At 43.8% G+C, this 8,995-nt stretch overlaps 1 protein-coding gene across 1 annotated transcript in view; it reads left to right on the top strand.

Moving 5' to 3' along the window:
* Nucleotides 1-8,995, top strand: part of CRTAM (cytotoxic and regulatory T cell molecule) — a 14,393-nt gene that overhangs the window by 4,862 nt on the left and 536 nt on the right. Inside the window, exons 3-12 of the mRNA XM_009333423.1 lie at nt 1,296-1,448; nt 1,665-1,796; nt 4,829-4,999; nt 5,571-5,642; nt 5,774-5,839; nt 6,070-6,177; nt 6,955-7,026; nt 7,537-7,641; nt 8,055-8,201; nt 8,585-8,668. Of these exons, the coding sequence (XP_009331698.1) occupies nt 1,296-1,448; nt 1,665-1,796; nt 4,829-4,999; nt 5,571-5,642; nt 5,774-5,839; nt 6,070-6,177; nt 6,955-7,026; nt 7,537-7,641; nt 8,055-8,201; nt 8,585-8,668 (1,110 nt within the window). The remainder of the gene's footprint in view (nt 1-1,295; nt 1,449-1,664; nt 1,797-4,828; nt 5,000-5,570; nt 5,643-5,773; nt 5,840-6,069; nt 6,178-6,954; nt 7,027-7,536; nt 7,642-8,054; nt 8,202-8,584; nt 8,669-8,995) is intronic.

Genomic DNA, 8,995 nt, shown 5'->3' with positions numbered 1-8,995 from the left:
GGTATCTATAGGAGCAGACTCTAACCCGAGTGAACAAAACAGAATCCGTCTTAAATGACCTGAGGATTCTGCCCATGGTTTCAACATCCCACAATTATCCTTCAGTAAGATGCATGATAACACCCACAAGGACCGGAGTTTGCAAAGCATTTGGATCCTTGATAAGTCAGACACTGAATTTTTTTCCTTTTACAACACAGAAGAAAACAGTCCTCATTTAGAGAGAAAGCAAGCTTTACATTATGCATGGACATCTTCATTTTTTATTCTGAATCACCACTGTGAATCTCTGTCACATTGCTTCTCCAATAAACCACTTCATGAATTAGTTCCCTCCAGTCTCATTGTAGCTAAAAATATGACAAGCTAGCTACAAGTCTTACATCACGGTCATTTCAAAATCCTTTAATATTTAATCACTTCCATAAATTATACTACTGCTGTGATTTTCTCCCAACTCTGCATTCTTACAAGACCTCAGCTAAAAAAAATAAATAAAAAGACAGTTTTGGAGGTCTTTTTCTCCCTAACGACTGATACACATCCACAGTTTCAGTTCAATTTAAGGGCAGAAAGTTACACTTTCTGTGCTGCGATTGTGGGGAAAAGTCCATGTGACTTGCAGGCCTGACCCTGAGGACTCCCACGGGTCAACCAGCAGGAGGAATGAAGCAAAGACTAGAAAGTCAAGAGAGAGAAAGGGGACTGTACAGCAGAGTACAGTTATCCTAGGAGATGGTCTCATTAAAATCAAGGTAATTAGACAGGGATAGGAGAAGCGAAACAGCCAATTAATAAGCAGTTAATAAAGAGGTGTGTGCTGACCATTTATCATTTATATATCACAAAATACACCCAAAGAGGGGAAGTGATTTTTTCAAGGCTTGAGGAATGGGGAAGGGAAAGGTCCTCGGTTTATGCAACTATGCTCTATATTCAAAGGTCACATTACTTTTCTGACCACATATCATGTCCTCACACACCAATGTTCGCTTATATTTATCCATCTAGACACTTAAAGAACCCAAATTGCTATAATACCTGGGAACACAGGAATAAGACCCCCTGAAAATAAAAGCGAAAAAAACCATGACATTTTCCCCACTGGCAGCACACATCCCCTTCTTCAGTTTACTACTGCAGCACCAGCTAGCTAGAACTGCTCCGTTATGTCAAGTGTTGATGAATTAAAAAAATGCCATAAAGAAAACTATCCTCATTCATTACTGCTTTGATTATCTGTCTTCCTCTTATGTACCAACACGCATAGCATGCTGGTTTTATTTTCCTTACAGCTTTAAGAGATCAGAGGTACAAACTTATCCATTATTCAAAGGATGAATTATCCATCCAACTGTCTAACGTAACAGTGCATGATGAAGGCGTATACAAATGCCTCTACTATGGCATCCTGTTCAAAAGCAAGAACAAGACTGTTGAGGTATTAGGTAAGTTCCTTCACCTGCTTTGCTGCAGAGGAGCAGAACAACAAAGCCAGCTCCTCAACTCCAGACCTGCATTTTTGCATGCAATTGTACGGTGCTTAACACAAGATAATCCTTGTCTTAGCTCAGCCCCCCCCCCAAATAACGCTATGTATGCAGCCATTCATAAAACCAAGTAGAAAGATGTACTATAACTGATTCTAAATCTTCTTGCTGCAGCTGCTCCTTCTAATCCAGTACTGGAAGTATCCCGAGACACAGGAAGAAGCATTACACTGTCTTGCTACACCCAAGGATGTAAACCACAGCCCCAGATTACCTGGCTGTTGGACAACGGGATAGAGCTCCCTGGTAAGTGTTAAAGGACCGGGGATTGATTACTAACAATTTCTTCTTATCAGCCTTGGGCACGTTTAAAAATACCGGAGGGTGAAACACCTTCTGCAACACGTCAACTGGGACTGCCACTCATCCTCCACTCACTTAGTACAACTTGGCCCCCGTGGTGCCGGTCTGAAGAAAAGTCAGCACTAAATTCCAGCGTTTGTGCAAGGGAGAGGGCTCATCCGCTTTGCTGACATTCAGTGCAGAACAACAGCACTTGGCACCCAAGTCCCTTGGGAGCCCGGAGTGAAATTCCACCGAAATAAAATTAAACCAAAACTCTGGAGGCACAATTTTCAAAGCCCAAGTATAAAGTCAGTTAAGGAATCCATTGTAACTATTTCCATGTTGCGACCAGTAGACAGATTTTCCTCAGCTTTGCTGAGCAGCTCACACGCACACCAGCAGCCTTTCCCTCTCGTTACCCTGTCCAGAGCCAGGCCGCTCGCTAGCAGAAGCAAGAGAGCTCAGGAAACACAGCCCACACCGCCCGGTGAGGCTCTCCCCAGTGAGAGGTCTGCACGCGGCTGGGTGGACACACGTGAGGAGGAACAGAGCCGCCACGTAGCTCAATTTGACGTGTACTGTATAAATAGCTGCTTTGAAGGCCATGTTCTAATAATAACTACCTTATTAGCTGTAACTGTAGCACAGTGGAGAGGAAACACACATCTGTATCAAAGTGTGAGGAAAATACCCATAGATGCAAATGTATTTTCTTTCACGTATTAACAAGCTCTTCTTTGCATTTTGTATCATCAAGCAACGTATTCAAAGCTTAGCCTGTAATCTCCCCACCACCCCCAATGGCTTTTTTAACTAAGAGCTCTAGTAAACAAGAGAGAAGCATGCTGGCCTGAATATAGCTAGAAATCAAGACTAAAGAAAGATATCCAGGCTGCCAGATACACAGGCATTAATGCAACCGCCTAAAGCCCTATGCTTAAAGGAATTGCACTCAGGGTAAGCGAGCCACATGAAAGCCAGGGCAGAGAGCTATCTGCGACTGCAGGGGTGAAGGTGCTCTGGAGCAGGACACGCGTCTTGGAAAAGCAGGGTCTAAAATCCTGCATGTCTTTGGGAAGAGCCAAGCTGTGCGTGACTGTACAGGCTTGGGGGAATACCAGCTGTAAAGTTGTAAAGAGTTCAGGGAAGCAATATATCACCTCCAATTTTTTATATACATTTTTTCCTAGTGTTCATCCGAAAACAGGGGTTTCCTTAAACTTGAAACGTCAGTTCTGGCCCGATAAAAGCATATTACTTGTAACATCACAACACACAACTCAGACACCAAATACCTCCCACAACACAGAAAGCCAACCACGCATTTCTCCACTTATTTTAACAAAAACCTGTACTTACCTTGACCTCCTCCTTGCCTTCGTAGCACTGACCCAGTCAGCCATTAGGGCAAGCCCTACCAGTGAGAACTATCTCACCTTCCACCTCACACCCCGCTGGCACCTGGGAAGGCAATGAAGCACCACAGGGCCTGTGCCGTGTCCAGCTGGTTGGGTTCACCTGTGGCTGGTTTTCAGAGGAAGGAATATTTGCATGAAGAGGTGCTGATTTCACCATGTGGCCTGCTCGCGGCAGACGCAAATTGAAATGTTTGAAAGGAAAAAACAAACTCTCCTAATTCAGTGTTTCTCAAACTTTCTGCACGTGCCTTCCCTTTTTTTGTGGGTGACTGTCTTTGAGTAACACTCCTTTCTCTCCCTTCCATTCTCAGCTTTAATCACTTACTGCAAATATTTATACTAATTATAAAATAGCTAATACGTCTTAATTACTGGCAGTTCCACCAGGGCTCAGCAGGGGCGAGCCAGCTGTAATTACTGAGCTGTTGCTGACAAAGACTATTTCCTTCCTAGCAAAAACACTTTTAAGTCCTTTAGAGCTCTTACATGACCCAGCTGGGGATGGAAAAGAGGGTTGAGAAATACTGGTCTATGTGATACTGCAAGTTATCTGTAAAGGCTAATTTGGAAACAAGGAATTTCTTTCATTTAAGAAATGAGGGTGTTACAAAGGGTAACAGATCAAGAGGAAGCATCAGTTTGTTTCCAGAGAACCTCTACATTATAAACAGACAGTAGAAATTATTGTGCCACCGTGGGCATTTAAGGTAAACATCTGAAAAAACCTCCCTCTCCACTAGAGCGATTCGAACACGTCTCTTTGTGTCACGTGAAATACGTCTTTATTTTTCCGTATCGTGTAAGTGAGTAGAAGTCAGTATTACCCAGAGGACTAGGAACTACATCAGACAAGTTACATGGTGCTCTCTAATCCATTATGGCAAGGCAATTAATCTTTGTGTTTAACTTCCCCCAGCTGCAAAAGGGGAAGAGTCAAACCTGCATTGTAGGGATGGTGGAGGACTTGTACAGGATTTAATAGAGTTGCACCAATGTTTATTTATTACAAATGTAAATGTTGCACATCAATACAAATTTAACAACTTGGTTTTATGTTTGGGGTAACAAATCCACAGCTACTAAGACACAAATTCAGTGCCCTGGGATATCGCATAGCAGAATCAGAACTTCTTTAGATGTCGGTTGTGCTGCAAAAGGGCAGGTCCTTGCCCTGAGGCTCCCCGCTGCGGGTCCTGCGTGGCTGTGGCACACAGCAAAGCAATTTATTCCGTTCCGTAAGGACCAGAAGTGCCGGTGGGTGGTTGGACATTTCGCTGCGGTCCTGCAGGGCGCTGCAGGGGAATTTCCTGGCATGAGTCACAAAACTGAGCAGAGGCTTTGAGTTGAGCGCGGGAGGTGCAGCGAGGTCTGCACTTAAACAACTGCCGAGGAAGAAAACGTGACCTTGCTGCCTTTGGGCTCCCATGTAATCCATTTACACAATGAACCACTTGTGCACAGTAATCAGGTGCTGCTTTAGCACAGCAAAATAATGCAGATTGCACCTGGAAGGTTTTTCATTAAATTGCTCTTGACTAGAAAGCACTTCAATGTTTTCTTCCAATGGGTGTATAGGTGACACTAAGCACGAGTTAGAAGCTGATGGGAAGAAATGGACCACAACCAGCACGCTGACAGTCCTTGCCTATGGGCCCAATTCAACAGCCAGCTGCATCGTTCACCACCAAGCACTAAGAGAAGAGAAGCTGATGGCATCTTTCCGGTTCGAGGACCTCCCTAGGACAGGTACTGCCGCCTCCTTCAGCAGAGGCTATCCCATTTTACCACTCTGAAGTGGTGAAAGTTATGCAGATACATATGCAAAGCTGAAGCCCGTAGTCTACTGCCCCATGTGTGGAATCTGTTTTTAAATGAGAGGGCTACCTGGGGCAAAAGAAGAACTCCAAACAAAGATTTTGGGGCTTTTTCCTGCTTCTTAACTACCTGAAAATTCATTAAACAGTAAGCCAGATCAGCCCAGGCAGGTCAGTTCCCCAGTGCTGCTGCTAGAATTCAGGTGATGTTTGTGCTAAAGCTTTAGAGATAACTCAAAAGTTTGTGTTCTCAAAAAGCCGTGAGCTTCCCATGTCTTCTGTGTATTAGACACATCCACCTGGAAAGCTAGCAGGGTGTAAATACTGTAAATTAACACTGAAGCTGCTTGTCTAATAAATCTCACAGTAGATTTTGCCTTCCACCTATTTACTCATCTTTAGGATGGATCTAATTATTCTTACTTCATTCTTCCTTAGATTGCTTGATTCAACAAATGCTTATAAAGTGCTCTGAAAGTTGTACTGTTGTTGGGTTTTTTCAGTGACAAAACCAAATCCTGCACCAGCTGCGCCAGAGGTGGATACACGTGTCTCTGAGAACGAGCAATCTACAGGTAGGCATTAATTGCTTGGCCTGTTTTTAATTAACGCGCAGGTCAGATAAACACAGCATCTATCATCAGTTGCCATCAGCACTGAGGGACATTTTGCACAGCCTTCAGAACCGCTTTGGTTTTTTCCCCAGTGACCGCAACAGTGTCAGATCTGAACAGCAGCACAGCCTCCACTCCAAGCTACCCACAGCATACTGGTAAGGGTTTCACTTTCATTTTTTTCCTCATTTCATAGCGTTAAATATGTTCAGAGGACAGCGAAGCTGGAGGTGGGAGGGTAGGACTGTAAGTCTAACCACTGCTCAGATAGAGCACCTAAACAGTCCGGAGCGTGGAGCATACAGGGCAGGTTTCGTTCTTCAAGGATCAGTTCAATGGCAAACTGTCTTCTGAATTTTGTCATGTGTTTGGGGGGGGTTCCTTTCAGAATCTGAACAACCAACTGTCCCTTCTGCAGTACCAGAGGACCGAGTCATTACCAACTCAGCGTCAACACCAACCCAGCAAAACCTCCAACCAGATGTCACATCTACTTGTAAGTTTGATCTTAGCTACATGAATTTACCAAACCAGGACAGAAATGCCACTGAGAACAGGATTACGTTCCACATTACAAACAAGCGCGTAACATAAACCACAGCATTTCTTGCTTGTGCGGGGAGCCCTCAGTTTTACAGCCACGAAAGCAGACAAAGTCTCTCTCGTTAGATGCAGAACATCATCAGCATTAGCAGCAGCAGCCAGGCGGGCCGCTATCGCAGCATGGTGCGAGCCCAGGCTGGGATTTCTCTGGACGGTTGCACTAGGTGGCACTGTACAACAACGGTTATCTGTGCATATAGCAGGCTGCAGGTTGCAGTTATCGAACTGAGGAGTTGTTTCCAGCAGAAGAATTAAGAGCTCCGCTGCCCAAACCGGTTGGCCAAAACCCACCAAGGTGGGCACAGGCACCTGCTTAGTGTGACAGGCCCTGCAGTGAAAAATCAATTGGCTGTTTTAGAAATAGAGGAACTCTTTGTTTATGTTTGTTTAAAAGTGCTACATCTGTGATTACAAACGTCACAGAATGGCTACATCCTGATAAACAATTTGTACATATGTTGATAAACATACATTGAAAGCTTGAATCTTTTAACAGGACTTTCACTAGGTGTGCTTACATATCTGATAAGGAAGAAAATCTCTTATGAACGTAAAGTTTTGGTAGACACAGAACACATTATCATTTTAGTTTTACAAATCAATGTTAATTATGCAAAGATGTATTGTCTGTGTGTGTTAAGAAAGTCAGAGCTCAACTCTGTTTGCGCAGGGCCCGAAGTAACGCCAGCTGCAGCAGGAAAGGAAGAATTGGCTGGTTCGTTGAGTTACCATGTCCCCAACGGTACGACCTTGCATCATCAGACATGGGTGGCGGTGGCAAAGGACAGGGGTTCTCACACCGGGTGACTGCACCGCTGTGAGCTATGAAGACAGTAAAAGAGTGGTCAAGGATATGAATAGCAAAAAAAATATCTGCTTTAAGGAAAAGGATACATGCTCCTTCCTGGTTTTGCAAGCAAGTGAAGCAAACTGATGGACAGGGAAAGCCCCAAAATGACCAAAGAGTCAAAGCTCAGCTTTGTTTTAATTTGGCTGTAAATGGGAACCATTAAGTTCAACAATGTGTAAGAGACTCTGAGGATTTTCTGTTCATAAAGCTTAGGTGGTCTTCAGATTAAAACGAAATGCAGCATTAAGGAAGTGAGCACAGAGCTTTAAGTCAAGGGCTCCACGAGTCCCTTTCTGCTGCAGTACCAGGTGCCCTGGACTTCAAAGCTGCTGGGAAAATATGTATTTCTTAAGCACCCCTTTGCCCTTCAGAGAAATACTGTTCTCCTTTCCATTCCTCCAGGGACTGAAACAGCATTCAATGGCAATGTCACAGAAGAGGAACTTGCCAGGACAGAAGCCCCACTACCAAGTGAAAATGTAACTGTGATTTCCACCGTCACCTTCGGTACGAACTCTTTAATGACAGCTTCCAAACATGCAGTAAGCTTTCTTACACCAAGCTGGTTCTCTCTGACCACATACCCACCTCCAAACCTTTTGTCAGTACACTAGGGTAATGCTGGCTTGCAATCTTGCGGAGAGACCGCAGAAACACGACCATTTTTATCATCTAGAAAAAAGTTAAATTTTACTGTTTGTTGTGCCAGAGCACAAGTCCACTGATTTCAATTGGTTTTTCTTGTTCATACAAGAAGAAAAAATTTGACCTCATGTCCTAAAATTAAGTCCAATAAGGTGACTTCTGCTCTCCTACCACGTTCATCTGGCCTGGTCCAGGATATATCGTTCTTGTCTTAATTACCAGAGACTCACAGGAAGCTATTTAACAACACAAACATACACCTGCCTCTTTTACAGAGCAAGATCTGGAATCTGAAGGCATCAAAAAGGAGGAGAATAATCTCTTGCTGCCGATCTTGGTGGCTGCTCTGATTTTTGTGCTGCTCATCATTGTCCTGCTTTTTATGAGGAAGCTGAAAAAAGCTCATGGAGTGTGGAAGAGAGGTGGGTGATGGCCCTGTCCGAGCAACTGCTGACGCTGCTTTATTCAGAGGGGCCGGAGAGCTGAGGAGCCTGTTAAGCAGAGACAAGACAGGCTCCTCCTGCCACCGATTAGATGTCCTTCTCCCATAGACAGTGACTGTGACTTGTTGCAAACAACTATTGAAGAGTCCCTGTAACTGACGGCCTCAGGCCACGCTTCAACTGACACACAAGGTGCCACAAAAGCCAATAAAATTGTTGTCTTAAGCATATCTCTTAGATGGTCAGGATGACTGAACCCCCATTTTATAACTAGTCTCTCAGGATTTTTATGCTCAAGGCAGAGAGTGAAAAAGAGTCGTGGAAAAATCTCATCATCTTAATTACATTTGTTTTCTGCACAGAAAATGATGTTTCAGAGCAGACGCTGGAGAGTTATAAATCCAAATCTAATGAAGACAGTCCGGGCCACGAGAGGAACGGACACGGTAAAAAGCTTTAACCGATATAAACTAATTCCTGTTAGAGCATTGCTACTGACCACAGCCAGAGCAGATTGCAGTCAATCTTACTATACAGAGATATTTGCAAATTGCATGTTTTAAACCTGAATATTCTAAACCCAAACCTTTCATACCCAGAGGTCCACCACAGGTATTACAGCTTCAGCAAGAGTGATGCAGAACCATGCAAAATGAAAATCATTGCTTTTTATTTGATAGGTTAGACTGGAAAATCACAATGGGTTTATCTAGTTTCTAAATACAATCTACTGAAACACTATTAAAAACAATATGTGTGGTATGTACCAGGAA

This window comes from Pygoscelis adeliae, unplaced genomic scaffold (assembly GCF_000699105.1).
Source record: "Pygoscelis adeliae isolate BGI_AS28 unplaced genomic scaffold, ASM69910v1 Scaffold151, whole genome shotgun sequence".
Classification (NCBI taxonomy): domain Eukaryota; kingdom Metazoa; phylum Chordata; class Aves; order Sphenisciformes; family Spheniscidae; genus Pygoscelis; species Pygoscelis adeliae.
This window is presented reverse-complemented; position numbering and strand designations above follow the sequence as displayed.